The sequence below is a fragment of the Scomber scombrus genome, chromosome 7 (genome assembly GCF_963691925.1).
Source record: "Scomber scombrus chromosome 7, fScoSco1.1, whole genome shotgun sequence".
NCBI classification, from domain to species: domain Eukaryota; kingdom Metazoa; phylum Chordata; class Actinopteri; order Scombriformes; family Scombridae; genus Scomber; species Scomber scombrus.
In genome coordinates, this window is record NC_084976.1 from 13,913,555 (window position 1) to 13,929,507 (window position 15,953).

At 44.5% G+C, this 15,953-nt stretch overlaps 1 protein-coding gene across 1 annotated transcript; it reads right to left on the reverse strand.

Moving 5' to 3' along the window:
- Nucleotides 1-252: 252 nt before the first annotated feature.
- On the reverse strand, nucleotides 253-13,588 carry phactr4b (phosphatase and actin regulator 4b). The gene is made up of 14 exons (XM_062422573.1): nucleotides 13,370-13,588; nucleotides 9,856-10,026; nucleotides 9,493-9,573; nucleotides 8,003-8,539; nucleotides 5,620-5,955; nucleotides 4,538-4,669; nucleotides 2,525-3,056; nucleotides 1,915-2,216; nucleotides 1,613-1,811; nucleotides 1,386-1,441; nucleotides 897-958; nucleotides 666-803; nucleotides 454-530; nucleotides 253-376 (listed from the first exon to the last, which is right to left on the reverse strand). Exons 1-14 carry the CDS (start codon nucleotides 13,428-13,430, stop codon nucleotides 361-363), a joined length of 2,700 nt encoding a protein of 899 aa, XP_062278557.1. The 5' UTR covers nucleotides 13,431-13,588; the 3' UTR covers nucleotides 253-360.
- Nucleotides 13,589-15,953: the final 2,365 nt, after the last annotated feature.

The following is a 15,953-nucleotide window of genomic DNA, read 5'->3' on the forward strand; positions in this document are numbered from 1 at the left end:
TTTTAACTAGATACAAATCCCTGAGGGGTACCACATTACAGCAGAGTGAGAGTAAGCCCTGTAACTGTAGGTCCTCTGCAACTTCTCCACTTCATTGGCACGTGGTTCCCCCTGTTGTCTGGGAGAAATACTGCATCTGGTCCTCACCCACCACCACCTCAAGTTTAGTGAAAGCAATGTAGTAAGAGGGTGATGGAGGGGGAAGCGAGAAGCGTTCTTGTTTTGAGTCAATTCCAGGCTTTCCCTGATAAACTGTACAGTACATTCTGGAGACGCGAAAGGGTGATCTGTCTGCATAGGAAGCAGCTTCTTGTCACAGAGATCTTAAGTGCTTCATTATCCAGGAGAAGAGGGGGGACGCTAAGGCCGATGAAACCTAAAAAGAAAAAAGATTTGATTAGGTATGATCGGGCAAACACATTCCGTTACAAATTTCAGCTGGTGAAGTTATACCTCGTGTAGATTCTGCTCTCTTCATGAACCTCCATTTCAGTGCTCTTATAATCATTGAGCTCCTTCCGGATGGCTGCCTGGAAGAAAAACCAAAGAGACACTGTCAGTTGAAAGTGAATTTAAAAAAGGAACCATGTGCTTCGTCACACTTGATGCTGATATTATGTGAAGTTTGTAAAGTCCTTGATGTGGATGACACGCTGGTTGAGCACCTTGTCAGCAGGAGTCAGCTTGGTCCAAGGCTTGTCTGCCCTGCGATCATAGTCTTGCGCATCTGTGACTTCCACATACTCATGGAATCGCAGGATTTTCCTTGCCTGTAGTTCTGCGACTGTGGGTCTTTGACTCAGCTATAATAAAGAGAGATGTTTCATGTCAGTTTAATATCCAGAAAAATACATGATTCGGTACTCGGATGTCAGCAGCAGATGTGTTAACCTCACCTTTCTGGTCAGCCGCCGCTTGATCTCTCTGACCTCAGCTTGTCTGTCAGCCTGATTTTTGGCTGAAGCAAGACAAGAAAAAAGAAAAAAAAAACAGGGCTATATTTAGACACTGCATTGAAGTCTGGTTTGATGTGCGGTGAAGGTAGAGTAAAAGCAGTTTCCAAAATTAGACATCTGTAATAGATCCATGTATAAAACAGTCTTTGTAAGTGTGTATTCTTGCTATTGTTGCAAATATAAATCATATTTTTTTTTTTACACATTGTGAAGATCTGTGTCAGGAATATTAAAATGAAGCTTATTTACAGAAAAAGAGTTAAAAAAAACAGCAGCCAGAATTATGCTGTGTTTTTTTTTTTTAAAGTCCAGAGATAAAAATGTTTGAACATGATGGACTGGTTGACAGAGATCCAAAGCACAATTCTGGCAGATGTGACATTATTAGACTCAGTGATAAAAGGAAATAAGAAAAGAGTTGATACTAACGCTGAAGGATGTTTCTTTGCTCCAGCTCCTCAGCAGTGGGCCTCTGGCTGAGTCGTCTTATGAGGAAAAAAAAAGAAGAAAAAAAAGAGTAGCACTATTTTTACACATTCTCATCCCTTTGTCATTCAGGCAATAAGTAGGACAAAGATCTAAGAAACGATCTGATTTCATCAGGAAATGCACATTCACTCTTGTCAGTTAAAAGGACACCAAAGCACTGTTTTTACCTTGTGAGTGCTGTGCCGATCTGTGTGCGGATGGCCTCCCACTGCTCCCTGCTCTGCCAGGTGAGGCCGGTCTGTCCTGGAGGCTGGTCATCTCTGGTGTTCCTCTCCTGGGTAAACCTGTCCCTGTCTGGGGCACAGGGACGGCTGCTCAGCTTCAGAGCCAGGGTGTCCTTCCTTTTGACCCTGCTGGCCAGAACACCTGGATGAAAGCCAGGCAGAGAGATGTGGTCAGGTGTGAAGGAGAGAAAACATACTGCAGGGCTTTAGAAAAAATGTATTATGATTAGGTGAGTGATATTTACTAGGTGGGGGCTCATCCTCCTCATCTTCATCAGAGTCTTCATCTTTATAGAGCACAGGACCATCTGAGTCGCTGTCCTCCTCGCGCATTTCATGCTCTCCGTCCTCATATTCTTCCTCCTCATCTTCCTCCTCCTCCTCCTCACTGCTGTTTCCCCCCGGAATGACACAAACACCAGCGTCCCCGACCAAGCACCGGCGACTCCGTGGCTCCAGCTCTGGCTGGGGAATCTCCCCATCGTACTCTTCCTCCTCTTCATCATCATCATCATCCTCCTCCTCCTCTGAGTAGTCATCCTCAGATCTAAATGGGAAAGAAAAAAAAGTGTCACTGAAAAAACAGACCGGACAGTTCATATACATTTAACCAAATAAACACAACTATGCGTCCAGTTATTGACACAGCATACTTTATATTCTAATTGGGATCCATATCCCACCTGCACATTTTTGGCTATACCAGATTGTATCATGATGACCAAGAGGAGATTTTCTCCAGCTCCCTTTGAGATCATGTATAAAGTGTGCAATTCTTGCAAATTGTATGAATAGGGTGCTCAAGATATTATTAGATTTCATGTCTTTTCATACTGCAGTAAGCTTTACACTCACAGTTTTAGTGGTTGAATGCTGACAGGCAGTGGGCGACCTCGATCTCCTTGGTACTCAGGAGGGGTTTCAAAAAGCAGAGTGTGCGCACGCTGTGACCCGTCTGGGTGTGGCTGAGCCGGGCCAGGACTGGACAGAGCTCTTTGGATCATGATATGGAGCGGGACAGGGGCTGGACGCTGGGGGGACTCATTGGTGGGACTTGGGGGATCAAACAGCATGGGAATAGGTTGGGGGAGCGGGTGGGGGTAGGAGTGCTGATGGTGGAGGTGGTGGGTGTGAATATGCTGGCGGGGTGGAGAAGGTGGAATGTGTGTTGGCAGAGGTGGGGAGGGAGGAGGGGGAGGCAGCTGAAAGGACACGGAAAGGCTGCTCTGGTCCTCCAAAGAAAGTGGCGATGGGTTGATGGGATGGCTTGAAGCAGACGAATCCTCCGTGTTGCGTTTGGTGACGGGCGTGGTCCTCTTGGGAGGCATCGGTGGTGAAGGCTTAGCTGGAACAAGACTGGCACCCCCAGTGGCTTGAGTGAGGTCTCCTGCAAATGGAAACAGAGTTAGTAACATCTGATCATAAAGCAAAATAATTAGCTTAGAACTGTAAGTGAGAAGCTAGCGAGTGTCACCCATTGACTGTGCATCAATATAAACATTATGACAGCCACCCAAAAGTGAAGCCAAACCATCTTGATCGCCCCCTGGTGGTTGGCTGCAGTATGGGTAAAAAATACAGCCCCCTCTACGTTAGCAGATGGGACATGAGCCAAACTAAAAAAAAAATCATGCTGATGTTTGTCCAAGTGCTCATTTTTCTGACAACTTTGTTTTTAATTAGTTATTTAACAATATCAAAAGGGGTTGTGACATCATGACATCATGATCTGACAGCTGCTCTCAAGCCTCTGTCAGGTGCCCAACTCTACTGCCCAGAGCGTTGCTCCACATGACGACGAGAAAAATGGCAGATTCCAGAAGGAAAAATATTTTGGCTTCACTTTTGCATTGTGGCAGTAAGCTGAGATGTGTCGTCCATATTTATATACAGTCCATGGTGTCACCACTTTATTTCTATATCTGGTTTGCCGCTGTGACATGAGCGCACATGCATCAGCTCTACATGTAAGATGTACCCGACATGACAGATTACACATGTACAAATATAAATACTGGGATAACATGTCTGACTGAGCATGAATTCATACATACAGCTAGTCAGGTCACATGACTGTGTCAACATGAATGCACACACTGTGTCAGTGTGCCACATGTGCCCCAGGTCACAGAGACGAAGAAGATACATACAGCCTACATGCTCCATACAGCCAGACTCTGAACCTGCAGTCAAAATGTGCAATAATCTCACTTCTAATAATTTCCATGCACATTTTGTATATTTGCTATATGATTCTTAATAATGTAAAAAATAGCTTTAAAGTCACATCAGTGTTAAAAGCCATAGCCGTGCTACTGAGACATAAGAGATCAGTGCTGCCAGACTTGAAACATGCAGGAAACTGAGCTGGATAAAATCTTCCTCTCTAAATTAAGTCAAGCCCTTATGTTGAAACCCTTTCTCCATTCCATTCATCCATCCATTCATCTCCACCCATCCATCCCAGTTGAGCAGAAGCTGAGTGGATTAGCACTATAAAATCCACTTGATGCATTGCAGGCCACAGATGAAACCTGCTGAAGGCTCCTCCTCATTCACATGCCAAATAAGAGAGTAGTGAATTAACGGCTCACTCACACATACATCATTGCTCACATACACAAAGCACCTAGCACACAAAGCACCTAGCACACTCATTATCAGCTATCTGCATGCAGCTCTTATATACCACATTCAAAAAGAAGCAATCAAGGCCAGTCCACAAGTTAGGGAGAAAATATGCTGGTAGCTAGAAAGGACGTGGTACGATGAAGAACGCAGACTTTGAAAGGAAGGAGGGAAGGGTAAGGGGGCATTCCAGACACGGGTACCCTGACCACAGAGATACCCAGAGGGCATCTTTTTTACCTGAGCGCAGGCCTCCAGCCCGCCGGCACAGGTAGACAGGGAGGGACAGGTAGACATCATAGTCGCACTCTCGCTTCCAGCAGGACCAGTAGAGAGGAAGCTGTGCGTTCTCTCCCCCCTGCAGGGCGGAGACTAACAGGGAGGAGACGTAGGCCTTCAACTGGAGTGTTTAGTGAATGCAGGTATATGGCTGTGCTGCTTATGTGAGTGCGCTATGAGGGACGGATGTCCGTTATTCTGTCACTCATTTCAAAAAATGTCATACTCTTGATTACGAATGGTGCCGGTTCTTAAAATGTTAAAGTTTAATGACTTTGACTTCAGTAAACTGTTACAGTAACAACAAGATTCATTTCATTTTATAAATCAGGATCCTGGTTGACCTACTCTGGCCTAAAATGTTGTCAATTTCTTAGTTTCCGAGTGTTTCCAGCAGCCACTAACTAACTAACTAACTAACCAATATAACTTCCAGTGACAACAAATTCACCTCACACCTTATCATGACTGAGAAATGCCTGCATATTTCAATGCCCGCAGACACAGACAGCATGACAATAAGTGCACACATTTGTAAGGTACCACAATCATCAGATCTGTTAATAAGGCAAAACTGAATCAAAGAAGGTAGCTTTGCTCTACTGAGAATTAAGGCAAGATCCCAGATGAGACAAACCCACAGTTAACAACAACCACTACACTGCAACTGTGCAAGCAGCGGCTCACAGTCACACAAGAGTCCCTGTTATCTTCAGAGTGTAAAATGCCAGGGAAAAGTAGCAGCTAAAATAGTCCAGGCGTAATAAGTAATTAGCTGGGGAAAGGATGCTCAAGCTGTTTAGATAACATCATTACCAGGATGCTGGTGCAAGTTGTGTGTGAAGCCTTCTCTTTGCCATCAGTTGTGCACTGACTCATAAACGTACATATTGTATTTGCCAGTGGGAAAACTACATGCTTACTGAGCAAACATTTGAGTGTTCGTGGTGCACATTTGTGACTTGATGCAGCCTGCTTGAGATTGGAGTCGCTACCCTCCATTGCCTGTTAACATAAAGCAATCATGACTGTGCACAGCTTACCCAGCATGGCAGCGTTGCCCCTGTTCACCGGCTTGGGCGGGGGCAGAGGGGGCTGCTTGGTGGCCTGAGAGGTGGAGGTCAGGGCTGCAGATGAAGGCTGCTGTGTGGATGCACCCGCTGAGGAGACGGATCGAACAGGTTTAGACGCTGCAGCTGAAGGTGATGAGTACTGGGAGGTGGGGTGGTTGGATGGGGTGCGAGGTGGACCCTCGCTGACAGGTTCAGGGTTGGAGCTCATCAGCCATTTTGGAGGCATGACAGACTGTTTAGGAGGCAGAGGTTCACGCAGGGTATCCCGCAGGGCTTCTAGGTCAGGGACAAAATGGCTGTCTGACTCTGAAAACAAGGAACCATGGAAAGATGTTAAAAGTTAGTTAAAGGATAGCTTTACAATTTTTTCAAGTCTGGTGCCCATATGATCACTGACACAGGTTTTGATCTCTGCAATCATTCCTCCTGTTTATACTGGAGATCCCCTCTAAACATGCTTAAGTGATGGAGGACAAAATCCACCTTCCTCCTTTTTGAGCAAAAATGTATTTAGAATTTTATCTGAAGCTAATAAGAAGCTTCAGATGTCTGAGTTAGTCAAATAAAGTGACTATCATCCACAGTTTGTCTTTTTAGTAAAATATTCCCTCTTTGCATCTCTTGTTCAGCTGCAGTAGAAGGATCACAAAAAAGAGGGAATTTGGCACTAAAAAGACAGTAACTTTGAAAAAACACTGACTTGATTTAACTTTGGGCAGCCAAAGCCTCATATTATATTCAAATAAACTTTTAAATAAATCTTTGTATGAATGAAGGGCTGTGGATTCTGTCTCCCATCACTTACATTGAAAAGTGCATTATGAAGAGATTTCTTAATGGTCAGTGTGAACAGGAGGAATAATTACAGCCAGAAACACATGTGTCAGTGTTCATTTGGGCTCTTGGCTATTCCACCCAAATAACTTTAACTACAGAACTACCTTCAGTTTAAAAAAATGTTTAAAATCTGTTTCCAGATGTGGTGCACACACAATGTTCTCCGTGGCAGGAATTTATGAAGTCAACTTTTTCTTAAAAAATCTTTTTATTGAATCTCATTTTAAAATAGTTCTCTACATGGTTAGAACGGTTTCAGTTCAGTGATTCAGCGGTGTGCCATTTTCTGCTGCTTCACCACTCCAAGGGCTCTCTGTGATAGCACTTGTTTGAGAATCACATTATCTAGGGATCAGCTGTGAAGATAAACAGAGTAGGCAGCTGCAATTACCACCAAAAACCCACCTCCCTCTGCCCACCCCCTCACCGCACCCCCGAGCGCCCCCCCACGCCCGCCACTGCTGCTCCCACGCCATTCCTCAAAGCCGCAGCTCTGAAGTTCAGGGTTATTTATTTACAGATGAGCCTTTATCACTGTGATGTCATATACGCACAGAGGAAATAATCCAAAGGAAAAGGAGGAAGTGTGGAAAAAGAACATAGGAAAAAGAGAGAGAGAAAAAAGGAGGACAGAAAGCAGGAGATCTGATAAAGATAGAAAGAGAGTGGGAGAGGAGAGAAAAGCAGCTTCAGAGAGAGAGAGAAAAAAACGAAAATACAACGTGAGCTAGAGAGAAGAGCTGAAGCAAGGCACACATGAAGTGAGAGAAAAGATCTGTTGACCTACAAATCTGTCAATAGCTGACAGACTGAATTCTCCTTATTCTGGCAGCAGCTCTGCCTTTTCTCTGTTTGTAGTTTTCTGTTGTTACTCCCAATATTTTCTTTTCATTCAATATGATGCATCTCTATTTTCCAAAATTCTCTTTTTCTAGCCTAAGTTCTGCATGCAGATCATCTAGGTTACCTCTCATCTCACTGACATAGTTTTGTACACACAGGTAATGAATTGCAGAAGAAAATGTAGGTGGTCCATATGTCAGATGAGTGATACCTGGACAACAGAGATCTAAAAACAGCACCAAACACTATTATTTCACAAAGTCTAATGTTTCACTAACATCAATTAGCTGCGTCTCTTCACCAATTATCACTGAGCTGACAGTGTTAGCATTAAAGGGCAATAATGGGTGTAGTGATCGTGCCACGCTAATTAGGAGAGGAGAAGAGAGGACAAGCTATTCCCTCATGTTCCTGAATAAGAATCGTAGCTGGAACAGGGCTCCTGGGAGCCGACAGGGGCCTGTCTATATCTGGGAGGACCGCACATAAGCAGGGAAATGACAGCAAGGGGGCGGGCTGCAAAATACACTACCATCCTTAAACATGTATGAAGGAGGTCACGGTGTAAAACATATCTTCAGCTTCCTTTTAGCGACAACAGATACGGTATCATTACAAAAATTGGGGGAAAAGACAGAAGGGGCAAAAAATACACAAACTGTTAGTTACTCACCTCTGCAGGCTCTACCCTCTTCAGCAGATGCATGTCGAGGGAGTGTTGGCTTCCAGTCCGCTTCCGCAGGCCGACGACTCCTGCCGTCCTCCGACGGGGCCTTTTGCAGCCCAGGCTTCCTTTGCCCGTCTTCAGGGTGAAGCCAGCCCCCGCGTCTGCCCTCATCCACCTGGCTGTGTATCTGGCCATGCCAGACCATGTTAGTCTTCCACTCTCCCTCCACATGCGCACGTGGCCCCATCCCTCCCCCTCCTCTCCGCCCATCTTCGTGCAGTCCGGTGCCCCTGGAGCCTGGAGTTCCCCAGCGTTCTCCATTTGAGGGAGATCGACCCCTACGGTCGTCTTGTTGGGGAAGCCAGGCTGGGTTCATCCTAAAGTCCGACTCTAAAGGGAGTTTGCCCTGGTTGCAAGGGCTCCTTCCACCAGTGACCACTCCTCCTCCTCCTCCTCCTCCTCCTCCAACACCAACACTCACAGGGAGAGTGTGGCCATTCTTCACATAGAGCTGCTTCATGTTTTGTGTCTCTGCATCTGCATCTGTCAAAGTTAGACAAAAGATCATGAATCCTCTGTGAATACACATAAAATTGAGAAGATCCAACATTATTGTGAGTCATCAATATTTAGTGGCTGCACCAGAAGAAAATTACATACTAAATGTCTCCTCAATCAGAATTATACAGAATGGGTTATTATTGTAGAATATTTATGTGATTTCCATGAATCTCATAGTCAGTCAAGTCATTGTATCCATTAGTTGTTTAACAGAGAATTAAACTATGTTTTTTATTTATTTATCAAGCAAAAACACCAAATATTCAATGGTTCCTGCTTCCTAAATGTAAGGATTTGCTGCTTTTCTCTGGTTTAAATCACAGTAAATTATGATATTAAACTGTTAGTCTGACAGATGAAGCAATTTGGAGCAATCGCCATGGCCTCTTTGAAACTGTGATAAGCACAGACTGACACATTAACAGAAAAAAACAATCAACAGCCTAATTGATACTGATGCTAATCATTAGTTGCAGCCCTTTCAACACAGTAGTTAAAAAAGGAAGGTGCCCTTAACCCAAGCCCTGTAGACAGAGTGTGTTTTTGTTGGTGTGATGAAAGAGCAGCTGTAGGTTTAATAAATGGGTTTCTGCAACAGCGGGGCCAGCATAGCGCTTGCACACACACCCCTCTCAAAGCTATTTTGCTGCAGGGCACAATTCGTTCCACTTTTCCTCAGCTCTAGAGAGTGGCATGCCATTTTAAACAGACATTACATTACTTTGAAAAACAGCAAGGTGAAAGTAAATTTGCCTTAAAAAAAAAAAAAGAAAAAAGACTCAGACACCTGCTGGATGGGAGAACCATGTTCCTGCCATAATGTAATGATGACTTCACTGTACTGTCTGTGTGGGTGTGATAGCCTCAGGGCCGCTACTGTCAGATACAGATGCTACTGTGCAGAGACATCAGCTGAATCACAGAAGCACTCTTACCGTTGTCCGCGACCTCCTTCAGCACTCCCTGTTCTATAAGCTCCTGCCGTGTACGCCGTGTCGACATCTTTCTCTCCAGCTCTGCCGTCAACACAAAAAGCTTTCTTAAGTTTTCTTTTTTAGAAGAAGCGTGTGATCTTATGCTCCACAATACAAAGATGCAAGTTTCGAGATCCTCCATTGACAGGATATTATGTTAGCAGCTTATTGTCTTTGCTTTGGCTGGACTACAGAGCCAAAGGGGCCTGCTACATTTGGGCACGCATTGAGGACTTTTGATGAAAGCTGAATGTAACTAATATGACCAGAGAAAAAGGTGGGGGTGCACTCATACTACGAACACAATGAGTTCACAAAACAAACCTTCTGAAGTTTGATTGAACTTGTCGCTGCTTTTCTTCTTCCGCCACTTCCACGGCTTGAAGATCTTGCCAAGGGTCGAGAACTTGCCCTTGCGTTTTGGGGGAGGGGTGCTGTCCCCTGTGCTGCCCCCCTCTCCCGCCATTGTGCTGTGGTGCTGCTCAGTTTCATCATCTGAAAAAAAGTAGTAATTTATATGATAAATGTAACAGTTTTAAAGCATTTACAATATTTGTACATCCTAAAACAAGACACAGCAGCACGAAGAGTATCGATCCATCGGCAGTCACAATATTCTGACTGTGAAGCTTTCTTCAAACTGAGCTCATCTGATGCCTTTGTAAAAAGGGCTGTGCTCATTACGGCTGTTATTATCTTTAGCTGTCACTTCGCGGGGACTGAGTGTGCTTTGGCAGGGTGATGCCGAGAGCTCATTGACTCCTCCACATATCCACAGTTAACAGGGGAGGTCTGCACTGGCGTTCAGCCAGGATTTCTCACTGTCAAGTGCTCACATTCCTTGGCTGAAAGGAGACTTGTGCCTTATCAGCCTTTCAGCCTTCACTGCCTCTATAGAGAGGAGAGGCAAACATATGGATGAAGTCACACAGCAGCAGAAAAAACCTGCCAGTCATGATACATATGGACGGCTAACAATCAAGAAGCTAAACCTTTTAAAAGAACACTCAATCTGCGAGATGCCATTATGGCTTGAAGTACTCTATTCAATGGCAGTCATGGTTCCATATTCTGGGTTACGATTGACAGGCCAACTGACAGGGTGCTGAGCTTGAAGACAGTTTCAAACATTGGCTCTCTCAGTGCTGCAGCTGCTGTATTCAGCAGACATAATATTTACCAGTCGAGATAGAATAGGGTCCGATTTAAAACATCCAGTCCCATGCACACACAGGATGTCTTGGCGACAATGATGCCTCGCAGTCTGATTCCCATAACAATACGCTCTCACACAATACTGATGTGGCTTACTTAGCAGTCTAATAAAGAACGTAGGAGAACAGCAACAACAATATCATTCCTTGGAGGAAATTGACTCTTTGTTTGAAACCCACAGCAGAGAAGCCAGGGTGAACTACAGTCCAGGACCCCTGAAGCTGGCAGGGATTCAGTACCTTGCTAAGGGACATTTTAGTATGGTGGATGGTTGCTGACACAAAGGATTCAAACCCATTTCTGCAGCTGAAGGACAGACTCTTTAACCGCTATTCCATATGGTCACACAAATGTTGCTGGCGGGGTAAAATTTGAACCGAGTGCTTACATTGTCATTAGGAGACTGACCGTCTGTAAAAGCTCCAAAACAGTTTCAATTTGTGCACTATCTCCAATTTAAAAAAGCTGTTTTAAAACCCAAAGACAATTCTACCTGGAAGAGGGGTGTTAAGCGTCCAGCTTCCATGGTGGCGGGACTTGAAACAGCATGCCATGGGGAAGCAGGGAGCATCCGGCAACCCCAAATTCAACTGTGCTGTATGTATCCCAACAGTCAAACCACTGATAGAGAAAATGCCCGAACAGCTAGAAACTACAGCAGAGAGGGTCCAGGGTCAAGGGACATGTCCGCACCATGGAAATCCAGCTTATATTAGCGAGGTAGAAATCTGAGGATTCAGACCAGTTACCATAACATCCAGATTAAGCATTGCTTAAGGCAGCTTCCCTGTGATCCAGAACTGAGGTTCTCACACAGCAGACTGTTCTATCAGAGGAGCCTCTGACACAGTGGCTCAGCTGAAGCCAGTGAAGCAGGATAAGAGCTGGCGGTGCCAGGCCTGCACACTCCAAAGCACTGCAGAGATGACGATTGCAAAAGGACTCAGCCCATGCAGCAGGCAACCGTTTGAAATAGATGACTGACCAAATCCTTAGAAGACTTGTATGTTAGCCAGTGTCGCCTGATTATAATGTGTTAATCCTCCAACAAAAAAATCCAAACATTTGACAAAAAAAGAAAAGCACATCCAACTCAAGTTATGCCATTCAAGAGAGCGGTGGATCCAGTCAAAATTATTCAAATGTCTCCAACATTTCATTGACAGTGAAGTTAAGACACTACAGCTGTGTGTGACTGTGGGACTGGGAGTAAAGGGTGAAAAAAGAGCTACAAAGAGAGAAAAAGTACAGGAGTTATGGGGGCGGGGGGGGGGGGGGGGGGCAGCCTGGAAACACAGGGAGGAAACGGCACTCCACCCTGATTCTGTGACCGAGAACAAAGACAACCTCTTCCCCTCACACTTAATAACACAGTCCACTGTACAGCTCATGAAAACGCAGTGCTGCTAGGAACAATCTAGTGAAACTAATTAACATTCTGACTGTTAAAACGTTCAAAATTGCTCCTGATATGAAACACATCTTCATTCAGAAGAAGACCAGAAACAGCATTCTAGCAGCCATCCAGTAATCAGGAGCTCTGCCAAGATAAGGCATACCAGTCAGGAAACATGGGGGTGTGTGACTGTGTGTGACTCTTTGTGTGAGTCTATGAGTCTCTCTCTGTGTGTGTGTGTGTGTGTGTGTGTGTGTGTGTGTGTGTGTGTGTGTGTGTGTGTGTGTGTGTGTGTGTGTGTGTGTGTGTGTGTCTGTGTTTGTGTTTGAGTGTGTCTGACGTACCCCTATCCTGAAGCCACTCCTACCACTCTCATACATCTCCCAGTGAGGCCTGATTTAACTCTAACCTCATGATTCAATGAGTCATGGCAGCCTTGGTCAGGTGAGTGTGAGGTTAAAGGAGATTGTTGTTTTAAAGGAGCCTGGCATTTAGCCAGTCTGCTGGCCAAGAATCCTGATCACTTACATAAGAAACCAGCTTCCACGGGGCAGGTTGGGAAACACCTCTAATCTTATTGTAACGCTAACCCATGCCAGGGCAGATTATGAAATTTAATCTACTTTTTTGACAGCACAAAGAGCTTATAATCAGTGTGATTACTAACCCTTGTGGAATCTTGTGTGCCATAAAACCATCCAGTCATTTAGACAGTACTACTAGAGCAGACTGTTTAATCATACAAATTCAGTACTTGCAATAGCAGTATGACGTATGTTTACACTATGTGATATGAATAACTGTAATAATCAAAGGGGGAGATATTGGAAGAGATCAAAAATCATATCACGTCTTCTATAGCCAGATACAATTCATATTTCCAAAAATCCCCATTTAAAATGTATTTTCAGTGTCTACTTTCACTGGGCAAATAACATTTCTATGCACTGTAACATGTGAAAATAAGTGCGCAACACATGCAAGAGTGTGTAAAAACACAGCTGAGATTCTTCCACGTGACCCCAGTGATTTCACATTCCTTGTGGTAGTGAAAGTGAAGGGGAAGCAGACAGAGACAGAGAGAGACAGAGACAGAGAGAGAAATTCTTCGTTCTTTCTTAATTTAATTGAAAAACTCAAAAGTAATATCATGATATATGTTTTACGGTGGAGAACTAAGAACTGTCTACAGTACACAGAGAGGTGTTTGTGAGTCTAGAAACTCACCGCCATTGTTGTGTTTTTGAGGGTCCTGCGCTGGGGTATCCACACGAAGACTCTGTCCCATGATCCAGCCCCTGAGGGGCCTCTACCTGTCCTGCACCCAGAAATGTGCACACTAAACTTGACGGACAAGTAGCTGCACCTGTCTTCCTCCCTCTTTGACAAAGTCCTCTGGTCTCCTCTGTCTCAGGTCTTTTCTTCCTCTCTGCATTTGTCTTGTCTACCCGTCCCCTATGACTTTCAGTTCAGTCCTACCCCCGGCCCTCCCTCTTTCAATCTCCTTAAGACCTTCCCTCCCACCAGGAGCTGGACTCCCTCTCTCCCTCTTGTTCACTGACCCTCCCTCCTTGGCTCATAGTACAGGTCAGCATTCACTCAAAGATGCCTACCATTCCTGGGAGAAAGACGAGTCATGTTTTCAATGTGTTATGTGTACTGTGGTTTGTGGTGCATGCTTCCCATGCTTCCAATAATGTATGTAATGCAGTCTATGCGGTGCAGTGTGTTTCAAGAGAACCAAAGATTTAAATGATTCTTAATACTGTGATCATGGTAAATAAAAAGATTGCCCCCCCTAAAGAAAAAGCTAGACTTAGATAACTGTTTTGTGGACATAAAATATGGTCCAAGTTCTGTGGTCCATCACACTCGTGTCAGTATTTATTTTTCTTCCTTGGGCCGAGATGACAATGAAAATGGCAGAAAGAGACACAGACAGTGTCTATGTAAACTGTTCTTAAATCAGTCCGACACATTACTTAACAGGTAAAAACCATCATTTAGTTTGGATGTGAAGGATTGAGGGAAAAGAAATTGGAGCTATTTCAATCAATGCCCTCAATCAGTGACTTTTCGTGGGAGCTGTGTAAAGGTCAACGTGTCTGGGAGGCCACTCCATCTCAACATTTACACATGAACAACAGACATGGATTCAAGCTGCTATTATAGCTGCTTCTGCATGAGATGTTAGTGAACTTGTTAAGAATGAGGAATGAAGCACCAGGCAAATAGGAATCTGACAAATAGGAAATTGTGTTAATCAGACATATGCTGTTTTTTATATACAGTATTTAGCCAAATGTTACACTACCACTATTGTTATTCAGAACCAGCATGGGGTGTTTGTCATGCTGCTCACCTCTCTTAACGGCTTCAGACAACATTTTACGCACATATGCAATTCTCCTAACACAGTTCGAACAGTCTCAGAGGCATTAGCATGACTTTAAAGCATGTTTGCCAAGAAGAACTACCCTGTTTGGGACCTGAATATAGAGAGGCAGAGAGAAAAAAAATAGAGAGAGACTGCATTCTCTAAACTAAGAGAAAAGGAGTGTGGACTGGACCCCCTGAATTGGTGCTTTGATTCCTTTTGAGGTTTGAGTGTCTTCAGAAAACCTTGTCCGACTGCGCCTCTGAGGAATCCAGAGCATTGAGCTGTGTCATTATGCCTGGATAGATCAGAGTTTTCTGAGCGTTTGGCTGCATCTCGGCTGTTTCTAAAGCTGGAGAGCTAGTGTGTTCAACAGCGTTCCTTTTCTTTCCCTGTGCCCCACATACAGCCTCCACACCGGGCCGACTTCCAGAGAGAGCTGAGCCAATCCGCATGAGCCCAGAACCTGTTGGCCTGACCTGGATAACAGACTGGGCCAGGCCACTTCAGCAAGCAGGCAGACTGAGGCAGGTACGCACATACACGTACAGTACATGCATGGTCCGACATGTGGTATGCGGACAGTGCCATATGGACGATGTCTCATTAATGACACAAATGTCTAAATATATGCATTATATTTTAATATAAGGGCAGGGTTTCAAGTTTTCTTCGACTGCCCAAAGAGCAAAGGGAACATGATTCAAAAGGGAGTCACTGTGGCCGGCTGAGAAATAATCATTGTCGGTTTCTGCAAGAAATAAACAACTGAAACATGTTCGCTTGCTGTTTGTCCTGATTTCCAGTCTTTGTGCTAAGCTAAGCTAACTGGCTGCTTTTCATCTAATCCAAAATCACTTCTACAACACACTTGTAAATATATGTTCACAGAAGCCGTAAGTGATTGTCATTGGGTGAGGGCCTAGAGTAGGCACGTCAGAGCAATTTCAATTGCTTTTGTTATGTTAGTTCTACAAAAGGGAAGCGAATAAGTAAATAGTAGCAGATGCGGGTGAACCAAAAACCAGCAGCAGGCTACACAATCAAAACTAGCATTTCCCTTTTCTGTGCAGCAGCTAGTTTTACAAGAGAAGGAAGGGTCAGTGTTGACACGAGTGTCTGAAAGCGGTTACTACTGGGAGACAAAAGCAGCTAATCTTAAAACACAGCACCTCATATTCTCAAAGTCTAAATTTAAAAAACAACACACACAGGCATACCACTCTAGACTTATGTAGACCAGGGAAAACCCAGAAAGGCTACGGTTTGAGAGGACAAACTGATCCTCAATCAGGCCCTGAGGTTGAGAAGATGTGCGGCTGTATTCCTGAGTGGCTCATAAAACGCCCAGGGGCCAGACAGACCTCATAAACACAGAGGATGTACAGCGAGATGAGTGGATCTACAGCTCTCACCATAGCATTAACACTGCAC